The following is a 24,123-nucleotide window of genomic DNA, read 5'->3' as shown; positions in this document are numbered from 1 at the left end:
TCACTTATTTGAAATCTTTCACAGTTTTTGGCTAATTAAGATATCCAGCTTTATAGACTAGAAGATACAAAAAATATTTCTGTATGACTTGTTCTTTGAACAAGTTCAGGAAGGAAAGAAGAAGTTTAATCTGTCCTTTTTTTTGTTATAAATCAATTATTTGCCTACAGTGTCTGGCCTTTCCCAAAGGGTTGTCTCCCCTGCAATTATTTATCTAAATATATGCACTATGTAGAGGTGTATATTAAATACATATATATAAAAACTATATGTATAGCTAAATCTATAATTAAATATATATAATGTGTATATTTATACAGACCACATGCTCTGTAAGCGTATGTGCTCTGAAAGGTGTAAAACATTATGTTCATGTTATTTTAGTAAATACAGAAATATTTCTGATTGAATCTAATATCTTCATAAAGAATAATCTCATTGCTTACAATGTACTCAAAGTTTGATTCAGTGGAACTGTTTTCACAAGTAGTATCTGGCCTTTGAAAGAAAGTTTTTATATATATATATGTAGTGTGGAGAGATTAGAATACTGAAGTTTCATGTAGATAGGATATGTTTGCTTTAACATCGTATTTTCAGTAACAGTAAGACTTTGTACTTACTGTTACTAAAACAACTTACCTGTAATATAACCACTGTGGTCTTAAAGTCTGGATGAAAATAGGAAAAAATAACGAGTTTTGCAAAACCATACATTTTGATGTTAATGATCACATTTATTGCAGCAGTGCCTACAGATTGCCTAAGAATGGGGCTGCATTTTTCTGGATGCAAAGTGGCAGAAAATCCCTGCCCAAACTAGTTTGTAATCTAAATGGACAAGACAGATAAATATCAGGAAGGGGGGTTTACCATGCAAGTAAAGTAAATAATGTGACAACATCAAGTACAATTATATTCCCATTTTCTCTGCACAAAGAACAGTTCAGGTGTTCTGTTACAAAATACTTTTATGCATATTGGCTTGTCTTAACTATGAAAATATAAGAAAATAGCTGAGCTGGTGTGGTGGGCAGAAAGGAGCAGAAGTGGCAGAAGAGAAGAAAAACTACTAAGGCTTGTGCCAAAAGGGCTTAGTGACGCTACTGCTAATGCTATGTGGGAGTCACTTTGGCCAAGAGTCAGAAAAGATTCATACATGCTGCAATGCTGACATAGAACTGCGTGTCTTGTAAGTGCCTGACTTCAGAGGAAAACAAGTCTGAAGTTTGGCATTAGTGTCCCCGTGCAGCAGCAACTAATGAGAGAACTAATCACATAGAAGAATACATAATGTTTTGTAGCTGCTATTTTGATGTGGGAAATCTGAATTTAGGTGTTTCCGCTTGGTTAGAAAGTCCACTTTCGGAAAGTGGGCTTTTCTGTTTTGGCTTACTAGTAGAAAGTTGGAGGATCTGAAAAACTTTAAGCAAAAGACTGTTGTCATCAATAGTCATTCTTTCAGATGAAAGAAAATAAATTTGAAAGTGAGTTCAATGCAAGTTGGATAGAAATATGATGACTGTTGTGTAACAAATCAACAGTTTTAAGGGAGAAAAGGAGAGAGATTTTCAGCATTCCGTAAGCAATCCACTGAATCCCTAGAAGGAAGGGATCAAGATAAGAAAGAAAAAAAAAATTATACTTACTAAAAATTTTGAAAAACCTATGCAAATGGGAGGTACCAGGATATAAGTATTTAATAATATGAGAATGGAACAGTGAATGACATTTAGGAATCACTGAGTTTATGAGGCTGCATGTATTTCAGTGTCCCAGAGCCACAGTTGCTTTTTGGGAAAGATGTATTTATGGAGTCCTAGTAAAATCAAAACAGCAATGCCGAGACACAGTAATCTGTGTTCATAAATGTTGCTATAACATTATGGTTTATAGTAACGTTTTCTATTTGGATATTTAACTACAATGCTGTAATGATTAAAGTAATCTTTCTCAGATACAAAGTCTGTGAAACAGGAATTGAAAATACTTTGTGGAAACGTAACTAAGAAATTACACACAGCTTAATAGTTTTCGTATTAGTAATCTGTCTATTTTTAGTTTCCTAGCCTTCAGGCAGAGAAGCAATCAGTATGGTCTTCTGAACTGTAAATATAAGCATGATCTCTTTAAGAATCTTGCAAAACTCAAAAGTTAGGAAAATCTTGGATTTACTTGCAGTCTGTCAGAAATTGTTGCTTTGCCTTTGTGCAGTGTTTTTGATACAATGCTATTTCTTGTGACTTGTGCCCTGATTTTGTTTGCTACCACAAGGAGTCTTTTGTTTCAAACAAAACCTTGCGGTTAATTTTCTGCTAGGTCTTTTCATGAAAAAGGAAGGTCATGGCTTATAGCATTTGTATTGTCACTGCAAAGGACTGTACAAACTGTTCCATGGACCAGGATGTTTCTGTGATTAATTTAACGCTTGCTACATGCTTTTTAAAGTAATATTTTCCTTTTTACAATTTCAGTACCCTGTGTGTTATTTAGACACTTGTGTAAGATACGAATTACATTTGTGAGGATGAATTAAAAAGTTCCCATAATTTATGCACCCATAATTAACATGAAGTTAAGATCAAGTATAAAGACACGCTGAAATATTTTAAAGTGTGTTCTTTACAGCTGGTGCTAATGTCAATTCAGTAGTAAAAATAGTGTGGTATTTAAGTGAGACTTTAGTTTAATGCATTCCCATCTACAATTATCAGTAGCAAGTACCGATGCAGATTTTTACTTATTGCTTACCCACATAGCTCTTTGTATCTTAAATATTTTAATACGTGGGCATGATACAGTTATTTGACATTTTACAATTTGTCCTTTGTTTGCATGCAGCGAGGAGTTATGGGCGAAGACGAGGTAATTCACTTCTGTTTGTTACAGTACAATTAATTCTGATTGAACTGTTACTGATCATTACGATTAATTAATCCAGATTGTTGATTATAAATGCTTATCTGCATGTTGTCTTAGTTGGGGAAGATGGAGGGTGTGAGGGAAGGAGGGGTGCAGTCTGGGTTGTTATGATCATTATCTCTTTTTAGAGTTTGAATTATAAATCCTTTAATCAGTTAAAACACTGTAGTTCTAATCATAATTTAGTTCATGCTAATGGCTACTGCTTGCAGTCATTGCCCCCTTTAAAAGTATACAGTTTGCTAGTTTTTCTTCTAACTCATCTTTTGTTCTGTAGAAGTGATAGTGTACAGAGTAAAAACTATAAAAGCCTTTCATAAACTTAGCAAGAAATCTAGTAAACAACTCTTAGAAATAGTAAACAGATTTTTGTAGTATAAGCCAATATGTGCTCACTGGCCTTGGAAAAGCTACACTGATTTAACTGTAGGAGGATGTGACCTGCAGTTGTTACAAACACCATGTAAAGTGTGCAGCAAAAACATCAAGATCTTTGATAGCTTTCGGTATTCACAACATACGCATAAGTTCATGTGTCTCTCTCTTGATCTCTGCATTGGTTCGTAACTGATTGCTTGGTAACCCTAACGTAGAGAGGAATGATGATCTAGATCATGGTCAGTGTATGTAACAGTACGGTTGTGTTTTGACAATTGGCAGATTCTGCTTAATTCTTTTCACTGTCATAAAACAAAAAGAAGTGAGTGTTTAAAAGGGCTTATACTTTTAATTCGCAGTCATTGGGAGAAACGTGAAAGCCTAGCAAATTACCTTTTTTCTCTCTTCATCTGAGAGACATTTAAAAGTGAAAAGGAGGGAGAAAGAAGTATTAGGAGTCATATAGAGCATATTACTCCAAATGTGTTAATCCATTGTCCTCTATGTCATCTTAGCTCTCTGAGGAGCTACAGTCCTTTGGGAAACCTTTACCCACATTAAAGTAAAATTGATCTCTCCGGTATCACTTCAGAACATGTTCTGATGGTTTAATTTGTACTGGGAAGAGAGCCTTAGATTCCCATTGTTCTTAGATTTTAACATTGGTCTGTGGGTAAAAAATGAATTATTCTGAGGATTATTCTTTGATTATTTTTCCCCCTATATACTTGTGTATATTGTAAGTTGGAATTGTCTAAGAAGTACTTTTAGAGAAACACAAAAACATAATTTTCATGGTCCAAAGAGATACCTTCCTTAAATATAAATTGTGTATTGTTTTTTTAAAAAAAGGAACAAAACCTGGGGGAAAAAAATGCACACTTAAATGCTTTTGTGGCAATATTCTAATGCCAACAAGTTTATTAAAACTTGCATGTTTTTAAGTCACTTAAATTTCTTTTTTCCTGCAGTATAGAGACTTGCAGAGGTAAAGAGCAAATCTATGTACTTTTTATAAAGATAACCCAGCTAAATGACAGTCGTTTTAGATTTAAGATGTTAAGAATAATTCTCATATATTAGTGAAAATTCTTAAAATTTCCACATTTGCAGTCTCCTGCGAGTTCCTCCAATGAGAGTCTTATTTCTTCCTTTAGCCACTTTTTCCTTTCACTGTCACTATGATAACAGCTCCATCTTCTCCATCATTCACATCAGTAATTCAGAAATATGTTGTTATATCCCCCCTTCTTGATGGTGTAACCAAATCTTACCACTTCTTCATATATATCTTTAAGATCTGATCATTCTTACTAGTCTTCGTAACTGAAACTCATATCCACATTACTCAGCTGCTGCAGTCTTCATAGCATGATCTTGCTCCTCTTATGTCGAAGTAGATGATTTACAAGAAGAATCTGCTTGGCTGTTTCTTCCAACTGTGTTAACTTTCTGTTTCGCCCTTGCTTCCTCACTTTTCTGCCCCATCAAGCACCAGCTACATGCTTCCACTTTTAAAGGCAGTCTACCAATCTGTTATCTAGCTGCTGAATGCATCCTTATGATAGCAAGCAAGGATGCCATCACTTGCTCCCCACTAGTCATATTCTCAAACATGCATATCGCCATTCTTAATAGAAAGGAGGAGCCTGCTACAGCTTTCTGCATTTGCTGTCCATCAGATGCCTACTTAAGACATAAATGTGAAATGCCACCATAAAGATGTTGTAGTTACTTAGTCTTTGTTACTTAGTACAGTCCTCTGGTCCTGCTTTTATTTTGTGATCCTCATGACATTTTATTATGTTTGGTTGTTTTCTATCATCTTGTGTTTTCATTTGGTATTTTTTATATACTATATTTTTATTATGGATTTAGGGACCAAATCAGGGTCATTAGGCATTACCACAACATAGGTCATTAGTCATGATGTTTACTGTCTGTTCTCCAGGCTTGTCTTTAAGCACTTGATTTCTCAGGTGGTCTTCTGGAAGCGAATGGCTTTCATACTGCTCTCGCCCCTAGCTGATCAGCACGTCGTCTGCGGGCGTTCCTATGGGGCTTTCCTGGTAGTATTCCCCTGAGAGGGGATAAAAGTTACAGGCTGCAGTATGGCTCACAGCTAAGATACTGCAGACTCGGCTGTCAGGGACCTACTGTTCCTGTGTATGGATTTGCAGTGGGTGAATCTGGAAGAAGTTGGCTATTTGAGATGGAAAATTAACTCGCTTCACAAAAGTGTGCTAGGCTGTTTTTTGGTTTTGTTTACTTGCTTGTTTTGGGAAAGCAGTTGAATTAATTAATAATTATTTTAAAAATGAGTGAGAGAGAAACAGGAAAAACTGCACTTCAGAATAAATGGTAATGTGGGGTATTTATTTTGCTGCTTTGTTTCTTTTTGGGCTTTTTGCAGTTAAAAGACTGACTTCTGAATTTGAAACTGTCATTAATCTTTATGTTGCTAATCTAAAGCAATGAAAGTTTGAATAAGCTAAGATGCCTGTCCTGGCCTTCTGAGTCTTTTCATTTTGGAGTTCTCTAAAACTTGTAAATATGAAGTAGGGGGGAAATAAGTGAGACAGAATTACCATGTTTCAGCCCCCCCCGCCATCTATACATCTGTTTTGATCAGTTTGCATTTGCAAAGCCATCCTGTGAGCTTCTCAGATTTTACACTTGCTTTTCAGCGTAACTATAATCTTACTGCAGATTGCTACGTGTTAGGAACCACCACAAGGCTTCCCTCCAAAACTGTGGTAAATTTCAGAGCGAGAAGGATAAATCAGCACCGTGACTCATTTTTCAAGTGTTACATTTTGCACATTTATTAAAATTCTCTTTTGCTTTCTTAGAAATTAAATCTGTTCTTACGTTATCAGTGTCAGATACCTTTAAAAGAGAAGAGAAAATATACCTGTTTGAAACGTCTTACTGGGTACATGTTTTTTCTGTTTCCCTCTGTTCAATTAAAGTGTAAGATTTTTAGACATGCAGTAGTCATTCAGGTGATGGAAGTTATCAATTTAACTTGAAGCTAAACCAAAGGCAGACTAATGAAACTCACTCAAGCAGCTCTTAATATGATCTCTTCATAAATAAGACCCTTTATTTAAAAACAAATTACTACTTTCCTACTGGATGCAGCAGAGTAACTACAATATAATGTAGTATAAAGTATTATGCTTACAGTGATGTCAGCTTGCAATCTTGAATTTCCTTTTTGAAGTTTAATACATTTTTCATTTTCTTAATTTTTCTTTAAACTAATGTGTACTTTTCTAATATCTTGGTATTTTCATTTTTACTTTCCAGACTGCTATTCCCCTATTCCCTAAAATTACATAACCATGTACTGCCACAAAATTATTTTAATGTATATTATTATCTTTTCTTTTTAAGGCCGTTCTTCCCTCTTCCCAATAGATGATGGTTTGCTGGACGATGGTCATAGTGATCAAGTTGGAGTCTTGAATTCACCTACCTGCTATTCAGCTCATCAGAATGGAGAACGAATTGAGCGTTTTTCTCGGAAAGTGTTTGTTGGAGGTCTTCCACCAGATATTGATGAAGGTGAGCTGCCTGAAAACTAAGCAAACTAAGTTTGGAGGAAGAGAGAAAGAGAGTTTTTGAAAAACCTTAATTAAGTAGTAGAAATAATCCACCCGGCAAAATAATGTTGTGGTGTAAAAGGCTACAACTATATATGTATTTTTATAAGAGTTGATGGATATGTTGAGCTTAATATAATTTGATGTCATCCACCCCTTTTGGTGGTTCAGATGTCTCTGATTCTGCACTTGCAGACTGTAGAGTTGCACGTGATGCCTGGAATTTGTGCTCCTGCTTACCTTGCATATTCCTTTCAGATATATTTTAGACCTTCATAGTGTCCTCAAAGTGTGCCTGCTTTATTCTTTAAACTTCTATTAATAATTGAATTTCAAATTCTATTTTACTATTACCTGAATATCTCGGAAGTGGTTTTTAGAAAGGTTAATACTATTCCTGTTCATAAATAGAGAAACTAAGACAGAGGAAGGTCAAGTGGCAGAGCACTCTGTCGTGCATTGAACATAGAATGTACCACAGAAGCTCAGATTGTTACGTGGTGCAGTTGGAATTGCTTTGTATAGTAGTGCTGATTTGAAGTAATCGTGCTATTTAATATTAGGTTTCTCCTGTGCAGGTAAATGTAAATTACATGCTAGCTTTGCAATGTAAGCAGAAGTCCTTTTACAAGGTTCATTGTAATCCTAGAGTAACCTGCAAACCAAGTAAGCTGACTGTGGTTAATAAACTTTCAGACATGGAAAGACCATATTTTGGCTTCATCTTCATTGTGATGCTTTCCTGCAATGTACTAAGGGATTTGTTTTAACATACTTCATCTTTTTTTGATGCACTTTATCTTCTAATTCAAATGTGCACTGTTGCCTTTCATACAAATGCTAAACAAGGACACAGGGAAATATATTTTGTTTATTTCCTGCCTGTTTATATACTGATGGCAGTATGCGAGGGAAAGAAATGGACCATATTTGTATTTGATGAGTTACTGCTCTTGTAGAGTTTAGGGTGATTTAATTTTTTCCTCATGGCAAAGGTTCTTACAGTCAATGAGAGAAAGCAGTGGCTGGGATAGAAAGACATCACAAAGTTGTGCAGGGGCCATATTAATCTTGCAACAGGACTATTCATCATTGTGTTAGAAGCACCTCTAAACAGGCAATTTTAGTTTCTGTGCCTGGTCTGTGCATGGTATCTGCTGGAAACTGCTAGCATGCTAATTGTGGTGCTACTTCTTATATGAGTATCTACCTACAAAGCTCTGAAATGTACATCACTAAACAGTGAATTGTTTCAATTGCATTCAAACCAGATCCTGAATTTAAGGAAGTACCTCACCAGTTTTCACCACTGCCTTTAGTTGCCCATATGCTTCTGAAAGTTATTAAGCAATAAAAAACAAACGTACGGTTAAAATCACTAGATGTATATTGTGTAAATATTAACGCTTTGGAAGATGTGTCTATTTAAGTTTTTTGTTCATGAAAGTTGGAAATTTTGTTCCTTTTTTTCCATGAAATGTCAACCTTTGCTAGAAGCAAAGATCTTTGCTTGATAGTACTTTTTCGTTATGTCCTTTATTTTAATTGCAACTGTTATACCTGTTTTTAGATGAAATTACTGCTAGCTTCAGACGATTTGGGCCTTTGGTAGTAGACTGGCCTCACAAAGCAGAAAGCAAGTCCTATTTTCCACCAAAAGGTAAGAGTGTTGGAAGGTTTTGACCTGTCACTAAGTGCAAATCTTACTCTGGGAAACTGTCTCATCTTTTTCCAAAGGGTATAATTTAAAATCCATGTGAACAGTTAATTCTACAGTTTCAATGCAGGTTCAGAGATGGTTCCTTTACATACCAAGTATAAAACCTGAAAGTGTTGTTTTAGTATTGTGCCTGGTTCAGTGCTGGACTCCTCAATGATCTTCCATATTCTGATTTCCCATATATCAGATCAGCGTTATATAGTTGTATGTGTCATTAATCCTAAGTTCTGTATTTGCATTTCTATCCAGTTTCCAAAACTGAAATTTGGTCAAATTTTTAAGACTAAATCTTAGATAAAAATTTTAATAGGAAGTTACAGGCAAGATTCAGAAGAATGCATTTGAGTATCTGATCAAGATAATCAATGTTACGTTTATTTCAGTTTTAGGATGTGAACTTCCTATTGAGGCACTAATTATCTTTTTTGATAAATGATTAAATATTGATTTTTAACTATTTCTAGTGTTGATGTTAGACTAGATTTTTTTAATATCACTTACAAAGTGTTGGAAAAGCAATTCTGTACGTTAAGTAATTAAATTATGTAGCATATCTCTGTACATGCACGATCATTTTGTATTGGTACATACAAAATAAATGCAAAAATATGATCCAGATATGAAAACAACGCAGAGATTATTCATTTTGTAGAGAATGCAACAATTCATTCCTTCCCTGGAAGTGACAAAAGTAGGTATAGTGCCTTTATAAAATGATTCTAACTATGCTGGGGAAAAGACAGGATTATTATCCCAGATGGGTTGTCTAAAGAGTGGGAAATGGAATTGAAAGTATTTGAATAGTATTTATGAACACTACATGGAAATTCTAAGACAAACAAAGAGACTTTGGCTTCTTTGATTGTCAGCCTGATACACAAAGCTACTGTCAAGTTAAATGTGATTATCCTAAGGAGTGCATCTCTCTTCATAAATTACCAAGAGAAATTCTTGAGGAACTCTTTGAGGAAGATGAATCTCACAGTGTCTGTGATGAATATATGGAAGAGGGAAGATGTAATATATTCTTACCTGAAAGGAATGGATTCTGGCATTCATTTCCAAGGAGATTCTCCTGTCTCAACATCTAAACATCTTAAGAATATATTTCCAGACTTCCTCATTTAATGAAGCTTTTTGATATAGTTGGAATATTTATAATTACCACAGTAAGAAGGAAAAAAAAAAAAACCCTACATTGTAAGCAGAGCTTCTTAAAAGAAGAGAATACAAATAGAAGAACTTCGGTCTGTTGATCTAATTAATTCAGGAAACACTTGCTGAACTAAGTGTTAAGTTGATTTCCCGTGATTAACTGATCCTTATTTGAAATTTAATAGCACTTACTGTTCTTCAATCTTAAAACTTTATTCTAATTTTCCATTTACTACATTATTAAATATTGTTTTGTAATGTAGCCTAACACGTTTAAAATACAGTGCAGGTTTCTCTTTGTAGATACTCTGGAAATATAGCTTACTATTAACTGCTGAATATTACTGTGTTTATATCTGTTTTTTCCAGTGCAATAGATATAGCCCATGATTATTTTTTAGAAGATTTTCTTAAAAATTTGTCTTTCTTAAGTATTACTCGCATGTGCAGGCAAGAACCATGTATACATATATTTCATAAGATGTCTGAAACTGCTAAAGATAAGCTAAATACTAAGAAAGCTTTGAGATTGATCAGTAATTAGCAATTCAGAAATATATACTATATTAGCCCAAGGAGTTCTTTTTTTTTTTTTTTTAACTTTTAATCTCCAGTTTCTAATTTGTTAGAACTCTGCGTGGAGTCAATTTGGTGTATATATTTTTGTTTGTTCAGTCTCATTAAAGATTTGACATAGTATTACTTTCCAAAGACGTCTCAGAATTATCCAGTTCTGGACTGATTTATGTAATAGTTTTCTCTGTGGTGAAGAGAGACAGCCTGCTTTTTTTTTGCTCTTGTTCAGTTTTCCAGGCTGTGGTTCCTTCCAGGCTCTCTGCTTACAGAAAGTCCTGAGGGGAGGCCAAGTTCGTAATAAGTATTTCCTTGCTTGAAGAAATGCAAAAAGTGTCCTGATCCATCAAGGCTGGCTGCCTCCTGAGAAACACCAACTGCTTGTTCTTAACTAACTACATTTTGTATTGGTTCACCACAAAATTAGGCCCAAAGAAAACAGGAATTTTAAAAACTTCACACTAATCTTACAAGGAAACGCTGTTCTGAAGCAGAATAAAATTATTCTGTTGAGATCAAAGTACAAAGTCTGTAAGTGATCTGCCAACTGTAATGGAGAATTCCTTCCTTTCTGACTTGTCACTGTTTATCATAACTCCTGTTATTACGTAGTTGGCGAATACACTTATTTATGAAACAATACACATGTCCAAAGCAACTTGCTGAGGTGAGGACTCCTTCTTATCATAACGAAGCTCTGAAAGAAACAGTGCCGTGAGGATAGGCAAATCCAAAGAAGGCCTTTCAAAATATGCCCAGTTGTTTGTGTGCTCTGTACTATTTATAGTCTGTATCAAACAGAGGATAATCTGATTTAAACAGGACAGTATCCCCAGCTTTTTCTAACTGTCTGGGTGTTTCTGTTGCCTTCTATCACAGCAGTTGTGCAGTAGCTTCGTTTATTCAAGGTGCCTAACTGGTAATTTAGAACTGACTGAAAAAATTAGGTTGAAAATGTTCTGTTTCTAGTTTAAGAAGCAAAACCCCAGGTCCATCCAAGTTCTGTTCAACTTGTTACCAGCTTATTTGATCACACTGGGTAGGATTGAACTCTGGATTCAAGGCAGGTAACTGCAGGTGTCTTCACGTGTGATTAGCATTTTAAGCTTCCTTTAATCAATGGGAATCTGGCCAATACAGTCAGTGGAGTATAGACGGCTATTCAGGTCACCATAACATAAGCACATTGACCTTGATTCATTTACCCAAACCGAGGATATCTACAAGATTTACAGAGGTCTCGCAAATGTGGTGCGGCACCTATTGAAGCCCCACACCATTCTGGAGCACCAGCTGAAGGTTAGGCAAAGTCCTATAGGGGAGAAATGGTGCTAGCACCTCCGTGTCCCACTTGGTCAGCTGAGTAACTGTCCAGTCACCACTGACTACATTAACTGGATCTCTGTACTACAGTAGGAGCTTAAACACAGTCACTACAGAAATATGGAAACAGGTGTTTGGATCTTGAAGTGAATCCTGCTCCCCCCTACTCGAAAGTGCCTCAGCTAATAGCTACATCACAATTGTATCAGCCTGCCTTTTTTCACTTCAAATGTATTTTGGAGTTAATTCTCCATTAAAGATGACTAAACTGAACAAGTGAAAGGTTTATGTTTTAAAGATTAAATTTAATTAATATGGTGATGAGATCTCTTTAAAGAGGAATAGATCAAATGTTGTGTGTCCTTCCCAAATGTGAATTATTCCCATCATCAAATGTAGATCCATTGTCTGTATTAACCTGCAGTTTACACTGATTCTTTCTGATTTAAGCTAAGGCGCAGCATTCTGTGGGCAAGAATTGCACTGCATTGAGGCCATTTAGTCTCCTCTGGGGAGAGTCTGTCAGGACAATAGAGGAACCAACCCCAAAACAAAATCCAGCCGTATTGGCTGGCATGGACAGTGCCATGCTGGCTTGCACTGATTTTCTTGACTCCTTCTCTAAGCCACTAGCAGTAGGAGTTAACTGGAGTTTGATAGAACTTAAAGCTGCTTTCTGATTTCTACACAGAGTATGCAAAGCAGAAGAAGTGTCCTTTCTCCTGGTAAACTTCCATATTACTATGAAACAAAGAAATTACACCTTGCTCAGAAAATCGTGTTAGCTACCAGTGTGAATCTAGTCTAGAATGCTTTGCTTTTGATTTGTTCTTTATGTAATAAATACAAAAAATGAAAAGGTTTAATTTCGTAATAGAGCTAGGACTCTTCAAACTTATCTGGGCTTTCTGTTTCCAGTGCTGACGCAATACATTCAAAAGAAAAAAAATACTTAATTTCTTGGTCTTGTTTCATTAAGAGAGATACCAGCTCAGAGTAAGGATGACTATAACCAGTGCAGTATCTTTAGATATCAGGGAATGTAGTTCTAAAGCCAATTATCATCTCCAGAAAGATTTGTTTATTATTTGAGGTAATTTTCTGAGGACAAGTACTTTCAAAGTCACCCACACTGGTTGCCTTTGAAAACAGAAGTATTAGTAATAGTTCCAGTGTTATGCAGAGGAATTTAGTCAAGTGATAAACGCTAACAGGGGTTACCTAAACTTTGACTCCCACAGGAGGCATAAATTCTGGTAGAGGTGCGCATGAACAAGAATTTTTTATAAGACTGTGTTTCATCTAATACTTTTCACCTTGTGAAATATGTACAAAACATAGAAGCTTTGTCTCTTGGCAAGTAATGTCTGATCGCGACCTGCTACTGTTGATGTGCATATGACCCAAAGGTATGAAGCAGCTTCCTTCAAAGAAGACTGTTAGAGTAGCTTTGCTTTTCCATTGTGAACAGTCTTGCATTGCTATTGGGTGTGAAGCTGTTGAAGTTAAATAACTGATACGGTACACCAAAAAAACCCCAAGAAACTAGGGAGCTAAGCTGTTTTGTAGTACAGTAAAACACCTCCTACTCTTCACCCTACCTTCCCACCATGTTCACTGTGACATGTAATTTCTATCACACATGGTAGTTGTAGTTCAGTACTACTCCAAAAAGACTAGTTAGGCACTTGATCTTTTTCATCATGCTTATGCATGTGACTTAGCACCACCATACTAGCTTTGCAGACATTAAACATCCACAATAGTTCATGAGTTATGGATGTTGAGATGAAAAATAATCCAATAAAAGCATATATTGAGAAAGCAGAAAGGGATAAGAATAAAATTTATGCTGCCATACAGTTGTTGGCATGTGGTAGCTGTAGTAACAAGAAGAGCCCTAATTTATGATGTCTAAATGAAATACCTAAGACAAGAGTGTAATTTCCCTTTGCAAGCACTTTCTAGCTAATGAGTATAGGCTGGTTGCCTATGTAACTGGTGTTCTTTGGAGAAGTCTATGGCTAATGTATAATTGATTTGTGCCAGGAAATGCGCCCTGGTCTAGGGCAGGTGATGGAGAATGGTTTGTATGCAGGCTGTGCAAGTCTAGCATTCTTTGGAAGGGATTGACTGTTTCTGTATATGGCTATAAAATGTGGCACTTGAGCAAATTATCCTCTCTAGCCAGTTTTCTTCACCAAGAGAACTGGTTATTTTCCTCCAGGCTAGACTTGGGGAGCAAACTAAAATGCACTGTATGTCATTGAAGGGCTAGAGCTGTGGAGCAAAACTACAGCCAGACCAATTTGATAGTACAGACTATATCCTAACTTTCTCTGTGTCTTCAGAGGGCGAGTAGCTCATGACACAAGCCTGCCTGATGCTTAAAATTTAAGTGGGATGAACTCAGACATCAGTACATGTTTTGCAGATAATGTTGAGAAAGCAGTATTAACATACAGTTTTGGTATTGCTTTCCTTTTATTTCAGGTGTGGAAGGATATAGTAATCCTAATTGCTCCCTCATCAAGTTCTTATATTTGAATTTTCTATCTTTTTACAAGCTGCCACAGTTAAGCATATTAATAGCTCCAGACATACAGGTGGTAGATCACGTGGAGACACTGACCATCTTTATGTATCAGGAGCTATCTGGCAGTACCCTTGATTTGCTTTAGGATAAGAACTGATGGAAAATCAGCATCTGGCAAAATATTTTACTTACTTCTGGGTGTGCGTTTTACTTTGTATGTCTGATTCCTTAGTCAGTATCATGTGCATTTAGCCCTCCCTTTGATTATTCAAGTTTTCGCACTCCCGTCATTCTCCCGTACGGAGCTCTGCATTCAAACAAGAATGCGTGTGCCTGGCTTCCACACAACTAAGAACAATTACATGGGTCTGGTCTCACCCATGCCAGTCTGCACTTGCCCTCATTCAGTGAGTGAGTTTTGCATAGGTAATATGTGGATTTTAAATTCTAAGATAAATACTGAAAGATATTCCCATTAAAAGAGATTTTGAATCTAAATAATTACTAATTAAGCTTAAGTTAAACAGGCCATCACTAAAAAATATTGTTCGGTAATGAAAAATGGACTTCACAAGGAAATGCTTCAGCCCAAGCCCAAAGATTCCCTACAGTATATTTGTTAAGAAACTAAATAAGATTTACATAAAAATACAGAATACATAAAACCTTGTCACGTCTCCCTTGTATGTAGCTGTGATAGGACTGTGGTGTGAGGGGTAAGAAATGAGGTACAAGTTATTAGAAAGTTACAAGTTATTAGAAAGACCAGTGTAGGCCTTACAGCTTTTTCTTTAAATCCTACTTTTGCTCTTACATATCTAAAATCAGTTGGGCATTTGTTTCTCTAATCTTATGTTCTTCTTAGCACAATGGTTCTTTAATGCTCTTCAAAATACCCCCTACCATCTTTGCCTTGATGACCTACACTGTCTGTTTATAATAAGAAATTGCAAGTGATTAACTAGCTTCTCTCAGAAATACAGTATCATTTCCAAAAAGCAACCATGCTCCCTCTTGCCAAGCCCACTCTAGAGCAGCTGCTTCAGCATTTACTTTTCCATCCAAGTAATAAAATATAACTTTGTGCGAAAATTCCACACTTGGTAGTAATCTCAGAAAGAAATGTGAATTTATGGTCCTTTTAAAGTTCGTTTTAGAATACAACCCTAATTGCGCTATCGGGCACCTGTAAAGTAACAAATTTTATATATATCATTATGCTGTAACTGTTGAAGTATTCTAACGTGAGGTTCTTTGCTTGTCTGACTGTTTGTTTTTACTGTAGCATTAAATAAGCATTTTAATTCCTATTTTTGTAGTGTTTGGGAGGTTTGCTGGGTCACTTATGTAACAAAGTACTTTGATCTAATCTCTAGAATAGAGATTAGTCCTTCATGCCAAGTCGGATTTTCATTGTATAATGTCCGTTGCTGCCAATGAATTATGCTCAACCTAGACTTCCAGTACATTGTAGAGCAGACGTGTTTGCTTTTATTTGGTTATTAGTCTCTTTTGACAATTATTTTACGATAGAAGTTCTGTTGATCATGGCAAGGTAGTACATAGTTAAAGAAGATGACTAATAACAAAGAAGTGGTTTGACTTTCTTTTACTTTTGGAGTAAACACATTTGTATGGAAAAGTCATTGGCAAAGATGATTAAGAAAAATAAAGATAAGAGAAAAAAATATCTGTTTGTTTGGCTTTTTTCCCAGGTTACGCGTTCCTCCTGTTTCAAGAAGAGAGTTCTGTTCAGGCCCTGATTGACGCCTGCATTGAAGAAGATGGAAAGCTCTATCTTTGTGTTTCCAGTCCTACTATCAAGGACAAGCCAGTAAGTAAACAGTAGATGGCCTGCAGGCTATAGCTGCCATCTGTCGAAAGCTGCATTTGAAATGATGACGAAAATAATCAAAAGCAAACTACTGTTGGCAGAGCTCAACATCTGGAACAGTTGGATGATTTTAAAATTGTAGTGTTTGAAATTAACAGGATTAAAACAGAGCACCTAGACATACAAAGCTAATGGGGTTATGACTGTTTGACAGATTATATAGGCTGATGAACATATATCCACTATGTAGTGACACTTAAAGTAGCATACTATTTTCTTTCCCAATTTAAAAGGTTCAGATCCGTCCCTGGAATCTAAGTGATAGTGACTTTGTGATGGATGGTTCCCAGCCGCTTGATCCTCGAAAAACAATTTTTGTTGGAGGAGTCCCTAGACCATTAAGAGCTGGTGAGTATAATCTGTGTCTATTTTTAGAAGTAGGAGATTATTGGAAATAATTTGAACCATGCGTACTTTTGTATAGTTATGTATGGATAGATATAGATATATACATATAAAAATAGAAGACTGTCATGATAGTTATAACCACAGTACAATATGCTTGTATTCTTGCATTTCTCTAGTAACTGTTTTCGTCTGGCTTTGGCCATAAATCACTGTTTATCATTGAGATTTACTGGAAACTGTTACATGTCTAAAGCTGTAGAAAAGATTTTGATCATATTAGCAAAACTGTAGTGTAAACTATGTCACGAAAGAGTTTGTTTTTAAAATAATGCTATGAAAACCTCTCTGCCATGCTCCATGAGTATGTGGAGCTCTATTTGTACTTTCTTGTCATTGTGCATTAGCTATTCTTCCCTACTATCAGGTTGCAGTTACTCTCGCTGATATGGACAAAGCAAAAACACAAGTGATGAAGGAGTACTTGAAGGAGTAGGAATAGAGGAAAAAAGGACGAAATTCAGAGAGCTAGCACAGTCTGTATAGCACAACACTATATGAGATTGGAGGACTCTTTCTAGACTCTTGTTGGAGTGCATGAAGGAAAAATTAAATGTTTCTGTAGCTGTGGTTGAGCTACAACCTGGACAGTCTGCTTTGTGAGATTGACTGCAGTAGCCTTTTACAATATTTTATGGTGGCCTTCTAGTAAGTAGGTTGAAGTGAATGTTGCAAATAGAAACATAACATACAGTGGTTCAAATCCCGTTTTCTATTAGAATGACTCCTAGACTTCATTAGTCTTCCATAGTTTGTAATGAATTTTATTCTTACAGAAAGATGAGCTTTCAGATGGAAGATGTAGGAGAACCAAGAAGTGATAGTGCAAATTTGGGGTATAAAGAATCTTAAATTTTTCTATCTTGGACCTGAAATGCTCAAGCTTTTCTGTTATTTTACTTTTAAGACTGTACTTTTGACTGTAGTACAAGCTCTGTAAAAGCATAAACACAGTATGTTCCAACTGCAGATTAATTTTTCTTTAAATTCAGTCCAGATATTCCAGATTACTGTGCTGAATGTCTGTGATAAATTTAATGGATGCATTCTTATGCTTAGCTTTCAAGTGCCCTATATATGTGAAAATGGAACTTTTATGGCATTGTGAAATAGCATCATGACTTCACAAAAGCAGTAAGACTTCAGGAGGCTTTTGAAACAGCTATTGAACATCAATGACTGCTGACACCTTTATACCCTAATACAGAGGATACTAATTCTGAAAAAATTAGTATTTTCCACCTAAATGAATTGCAAAACTGAATTCAGTATGAAATATTACTAGAGGATTGCTAAAATACTTGATCTGTAAAATTTGAGATTTTTGTTTCTATGAGCTTCAGTATCTGTGGTAAGTGTAGCACTGTAGAGATAATCAAGCTCTGTGTGGCTGATGAAAAGATGCTAACTACATCTTTAAATTCAAGTAGGACATAGAGCATTAGGACAGCCAGAGAACATGTACCAAGGAATTTGTGGCATGTGGATCTGTTTTATACAGCTAACATTCCATGCCTGCCCAAAAAGTCTTTCGCTGTAATCCCCTGAAGAAAACTGCCTTGGAATTTCAGTTCCAGGTTATCAAGGACTGCAAGGACTTAGAATTTCATTGTTCCTTGGATGTATGTATCCACAGTGTGAAAGATCTGTCTGCTGAGTATTTCATAGCTTATTTAGTATGTTTTTATACTTCTTGTTATTACTGTTACATCGGCTGTTGCAAAATGAATTACTAAAATTAATTTTTCTAGTATTTTAAAATACAAGCATATTATACAAAGTTTGTACTGTAAGAACAGTTTAAATGAACATTATTTTGTTTCTTAATAGTGGAATTGGCTATGATCATGGACCGTCTCTATGGTGGAGTTTGTTACGCAGGAATTGATACTGACCCTGAGCTGAAATACCCAAAAGGTGCTGGACGTGTTGCTTTTTCCAATCAGCAGAGTTATATTGCTGCCATCAGTGCTCGGTTTGTTCAACTTCAGCATGGCGATATTGATAAACGAGTAAGTTATACAGAAATTAAAACAAATAAATATGAGAGTGATGATCTATAAAGGAACTTCTCAGGGTGTGGTAACATTGCATTTGATTGGCTTTCATGCCAGCTTCTACATTTCTTTTAGTATTCCTGTAACTCCACTAGTTCCAAGAGTTAAACTGTGAATGCCCCCAAATGAACAACATGCATTCCAGAGAGCAGCAGTTTGTTCCTTGGACATATGTTAGACCATATGTTCTTTCCATTCTGGAGTTCCTGATTTTGTTGTGTATGGGCAAAGGGCTTGAAAATCTTTTTCTCTCCCTTGTTCTGATGAAACCAAATACTGTGATAATTCCTCTGTCATTCATAGGAAACTCTAGTATTCATTGGTTTCAGATTAGCTTTATATTTGCAGCTGCCCTTAATTTCAGCCATAATTGTCAGTGCTCAGCACTTCAGAAAATCAGTCAAGCTCAACACCTAAAATACAGAATGTCTTATTCTTTCTGTTTGAGAGAGTCTTCTTAGTATTTATCAATGTACATTTCTGGTTGCTACAGATGCTTATTGCTAGCTAAAGCAAAACTAATTTTTATTAAGAAGACTAGTCAACTTCATTACTCCTAATTAGAAGTATAAGAGTAGCAAAGAAGACTGGCATCTAAATTATGTCAGTTTTAAGTGTCACTAGTTTTGATGTCAAGAGCTGCAGAGGTAGTCACTGGTATTAATAGATGTTCTTTTAAATAAAAAAAAAAGGTCTTAGAGGAAGAAGGGTTGAGTAAGTAAAGTAGTTCAAGGTCTAGTCTCCTCTACAGATCAAAGACACGGGAAAAAGAAAGTAGTACAGTTAACAGAAGTCTGCTGTAGGGAGGTAGCATGTGCTTCTCTTCTTTCAAATAGAGTAATACAGCTTTACATCTCTCTCTCAGATACCAGTTGCCTCGTGAACTGAAATCCCCAAACATGGTCCTTTCTAGAGGATGAGGAGGTCTGAATGTAGTGAACTAGGCTTCATGTTACTATGTGATAGCTACATTTTGCTGGTGGAATTCTGTCCTTGTGTCTTGCAGCTGACTTCGACTAATAGCTCTACCTTTTGGCTAATTATGTAACAGGGAAAATGGCCTTGACACTGTGACTGTGTGAGGGGAAATAAAACTATTAATCATTTTGCATTTGACTATTTGGACAAAATGGGAGTAAGGACCAGAATCCAGAGCTCCTTCTAAAGAAATGCTGAATGGGTCATTTAGCTTCAGAATTGGGTATAGCTTAGTTGTTTCAGGAACCATCTATAGTGTATTTGGCTGTGAAGTGACCTAACTTTAAAATTAGAGGTGGACAGTTGTCCCATCCAAACTAGTTCTCCCGCAAAGGTGGGAGACATGGGCTTGAACCCTGTGAACTAGGGGACACTTCTATCTTGGTCTTCCTCTTCCCATGGGAGTGTCCTTTGCAGTAGGGGAGTATGTGATAGACTGGCAGTGCCATCTCATAAGAGAAAGGAAGGCATGAACCTGCCTTTGAAGGCTGCACTTCCAACTTGTTTGTTTTTTTGGGTTTTTTTATGGTAGATCCCCAGAGATTTTAAGGGCTCTCTGGATGCCGCGCACGCATCTGAAATGGCAGTGCTTGCTGTTTGCAGAGAAAGGGATATAACTTGTTAACGTATGCTATAGCACTGAAATACTTAAAGGGGAATAGGCAGTAAATCTCCAGTAAAACAATGGGCATTGGCTGCAGGCTTCTTGGAGCTTGGACAGGGAAGAAAACCCACAAAATCTACCCCAAATACTAGATCTCAGAAGCACGGCATTTGAGTTACATCCATGAGACTTAATTTATAAAAACAGTAGTCAAATGATTTCTTCAATCACTATTACAAAAAAAAAAGGAAGAAACAAGTATCATTAGTATCTGTAGATAGCTGTTCATGGGCTGGAGAGGTTGGGGAGGGAGAGGGAAGGAAGATCTAGGCTTTCTCTTTAAATATCTGAATTCTCACAGTTTCTTTATTGATTTTTATAATTTGTGTTCTTTCTTTAGTGTTGCTTTTCTAATTCTTGAAAATTAATTTTTTGACTCAAGTATTCTCTTAAATCTTGAATTTTGGCATTTTTATTAGCATCCTTGTTTTTTCTTATTTTTAAAAATGTGTGCTATGCCTGTGGTGTAGTACTTGCAAAAATACTTGCAAAATACAGCAGTGCCAAATCTAAGTATTTTAATAAATTTGTCTTTAAACCTTGTGATGGGGAGAGTTTATGAACGTCTTTGTTTATTTCAGAGGGGTTTTAATCTTTATTTTTTAAATCATCTTCTCTAATTGAATCATACAGTCAGTCCTTATTACTTCTATAATTATATATATACTTATACAATCCAGTTATTTGCATTACTGAGGAGTAACAGAGAACATCCTCTTTTTAGGGAACACCTTAACTCTTAGCTGTTTCTGAAGTATGAAAAAAGCTATTTTCAGAAATAGTTTTTTGCTCCATGGAGTTTATACACTAATGCCTTTTCAGGGTCTTAAAAAATTCTGAAATCAGTATTACTGCTGATTTATAGATGAGCAAGCGATTTGTATAAATCTGTAAACCACTGTTTTTGTAAATGAGAAAGGTAGTCCTACTTCAGGTACTGCCTTCATCTGAGATGAGTATGTATGCTGGCCAATAAAGCAATGTATTACGTATTTCACTGAAATCTTAGAGGCAGGCTGTTCTCCTACCTTTTACCTTAGCATAGCCTTTCTATACCAGTTACATCCAGTTCCTGTAGGTCTGCTGTCCTTTCACATTCTTTTCATAACCAGTTTTGTCTGTTTTTTCATTGCTAAATTTTGCAGTTCACCTGTTTGTCCTTCTGAACTTCAGTTCAAAGTATTTATAGCATTTTTTTTGCGCATACCTTTTGTTACCTTAATTGGAAATCTTTGTGTCGCAGTCGCTTAACAAACATTGTCTGTGATTTTAACTTCTTCCTTACCTAAGTACTCTGCAACATCTCTCCAGTTTTTTTGACGTGTAGATACATTTAGTTTCTCTAACAGATGTTTTTGCTTAGTAAAGTGCTCCTCATCCTGTTTTATCATGTATGAAAGCTCAGCTCCAAACATTTCCTTGAAACTCATTTGGAGTTTCAGCTCCAAACAATTCCTTAAAATGTTGTTAACTTTCATATGCCAGTAGTCTGCATCCACTTCATGTAATACTGCCATTCCCCAAAGTGTTTCTCTAATACATTTCAAATCATCTTCATACCGATCTTGGTGCATTAATGCACCAAAGCTTGAAATACATGCTGCTCATGCTTTCAGTAATGTTGAACCACGAACACAGTTACTGCATAAGGTACCTGTTTATTGGAAAGTTTGAGTGTAATTTGTGATAAGGCAGGTCATTGTAGTGAAATAAGAAGTAGAGCTTGTACTGAATATAGATTACTGGAAGAAGCACACTCTATTTCAAACATAGATGCGTTTGACATGTCAAGTATGACCTCTACTTCTGAAGCTAAGAACACAAAGACTATTCTGCTGTAAAACTGTTCGGTGGGTAGCTGTATGTGCAGATTTTTCCCTCTGGAGACACAATGGAAAAAATAGCATTTTAAAATTCTTATTGTTTCAAACATACTCTGTCTGAGTTTAGTACATAAAGTTGATGTCTATATGTAGCATTCTTCTCAGGTAATAGTATCTCCGAAAAAGATCTCTTACAGCAGTGAGTTTTAGTATGAACTGGAATAGCTCTTTTTGCCAACAAAAGGCAGAAAATACCGTCTTTTAAAGTGAGGAAAATGTGGAAGACAACAATACATTCCTTAATGATGGAGTCAAGTCATTTTGTGTTTTATTATGAAGTTCTTCTTCCTGTCTGATCGCAGTCTGTAACAGTTCAGTTACGCAAAGACATAATGCAAATTTACCACTGGACTCCTGCCACTTTTCCACTCTGGTAGTCAGATGAGTTTGGGAGAAAGAAGCTGTGTAAGACAGGTGTTTCTAGCAGTCCGTAGACTTGCAAAATGTTTTTTTTTAAATATTTTCAGAAATACATTGAATACAAATTTCTGTACAGCTCAAAGCCACAAAAAGGGAAAGTAATAGATGACCAAAATCTGTAGCTCCAAATTTCACCATATTTTAGAAATAGGGAGTGAATTTACAGGGAACAGGAGTGCTAAAAGATCTGTATTCCAGCCTACAGAAAGTACTTTTAATTTGCACACAAAAGTAGTACATGCAGAGACTTATACTTACTTTTTTAAAAAGGTTAATGTATAAATGGTTACATTTTTGTATGTTCAATTATTTTTTACTAAACATACAGAATTGGATGACATGTTGGAGTACATTCAGGAGCTGATAAGATTAGTTGGGAGACCTTTGGGCTTGTTCGCTTGTTTTCTACACATACTTCATATTATCATTTGCCAAGAACATCCTTCCAGAGTAAATTAAGGGGAGGTTCTGATGTAGCTATTTATTACGTATGTAGTGTACTTCTAAAGATCTACCTTGAAGTGTTTTGCTTACTGTATGGATAGATCTGTAGCTGATAAATGATGAAGAGCAATAACTGATTAATTAGATAAAGGCGTTAATATGTCTGATTTCAGACTTCTGGTTTTTTTGTTGTTTTTTTTTTTTTTTTTTAAACCAGAAAAAACTGAATGCCTTCGTACAACTTTAAGTAGGAATAGGTATAAAGCAGAATTGTTTCTGTTTTACTCCAACAGGTGGAGGTAAAGCCATATGTGTTGGATGACCAGATGTGTGACGAATGCCAGGGTGCACGATGCGGTGGAAAGTTTGCTCCTTTCTTTTGTGCCAATGTCACTTGCCTGCAGTATTACTGTGAGTTTTGTTGGGCAAATATCCACTCTCGTGCAGGACGTGAATTCCATAAGCCATTGGTAAAGGAGGGGGCTGACCGCCCACGTCAGATCCACTTCCGCTGGAATTAAACATGGTGAACCAGCATCTACATAAGGAAAGAAGGGTGCATGTGGCTTACTGTGTTTGAAGATACTGACATGCAGAAGAAATAAGTGCATTCTTCTGCTTTTCACCCCAGCTATCAATACATGCATCTTTATCAGCAGCCAAAACACTACAAGCCTCTTGTTTTTCACCAAAACCCTACATCTCAGGCTTACTAATTTTTGTGATATTTTCATGTTAAAATAAAATGTTTTTTTGTATTTTCTCCAAGTTATTTTTATATGTAAAGTTAAAACTAGATATGAGAATGTTTTTGCGTAGGGGCACACAGTCTGCTGCTATATATAGTGGGTGAAGCGTGCACTTATTTCTAAACATGGGTTTTTAACTTCAAGATCTGCCCCAGTAATTTACCAAAGGTAGCAAAATAGTGAAGATGGAATATGTCTGCTACAAAAAGCTTATTTTTATTGTTGTTGCTATTTTCAGTGTATACATAAACTAAAAATTAGGGTTGATTTTTTGCTCTCCATTTTGACTTGCAAGAAATAATACCTCAAGATAATCTGATTTATTAGCTATTTTTAAACATTTTTAATCACAAGCTGTATTAGCTTTGCTGCTATATAGGTGTTATGTGTAATGCCACCTATTAATACGGGATT

The 24,123-nt window shown here is 35.9% G+C and overlaps 1 protein-coding gene across 1 annotated transcript in view; it reads left to right on the top strand.

Moving 5' to 3' along the window:
- Positions 1 to 24,123, top strand: part of CPEB2 (cytoplasmic polyadenylation element binding protein 2) — a gene marked incomplete at its 5' end in the record, with an annotated part of 51,467 nt that overhangs the window by 24,257 nt on the left and 3,087 nt on the right. Inside the window, 7 exons of the mRNA XM_009572409.1 lie at positions 2,842 to 2,865; positions 6,700 to 6,870; positions 8,479 to 8,568; positions 15,931 to 16,049; positions 16,343 to 16,457; positions 18,345 to 18,526; positions 23,254 to 24,123. The exon at positions 23,254 to 24,123 is cut by the window's right edge and continues 3,087 nt beyond it. Coding sequence (XP_009570704.1) covers positions 2,842 to 2,865; positions 6,700 to 6,870; positions 8,479 to 8,568; positions 15,931 to 16,049; positions 16,343 to 16,457; positions 18,345 to 18,526; positions 23,254 to 23,481 — 929 coding nt within the window. The remainder of the gene's footprint in view (positions 1 to 2,841; positions 2,866 to 6,699; positions 6,871 to 8,478; positions 8,569 to 15,930; positions 16,050 to 16,342; positions 16,458 to 18,344; positions 18,527 to 23,253) is intronic.

Source organism: Fulmarus glacialis, unplaced genomic scaffold, assembly GCF_000690835.1.
Source record: "Fulmarus glacialis isolate BGI_N327 unplaced genomic scaffold, ASM69083v1 scaffold7632, whole genome shotgun sequence".
In the NCBI taxonomy this organism is placed as follows: Eukaryota; Metazoa; Chordata; class Aves; order Procellariiformes; family Procellariidae; genus Fulmarus; species Fulmarus glacialis.
The sequence above is the reverse complement of the archived record's forward strand: the minus strand, read 5'-3'. Positions and strand labels throughout refer to the sequence as shown.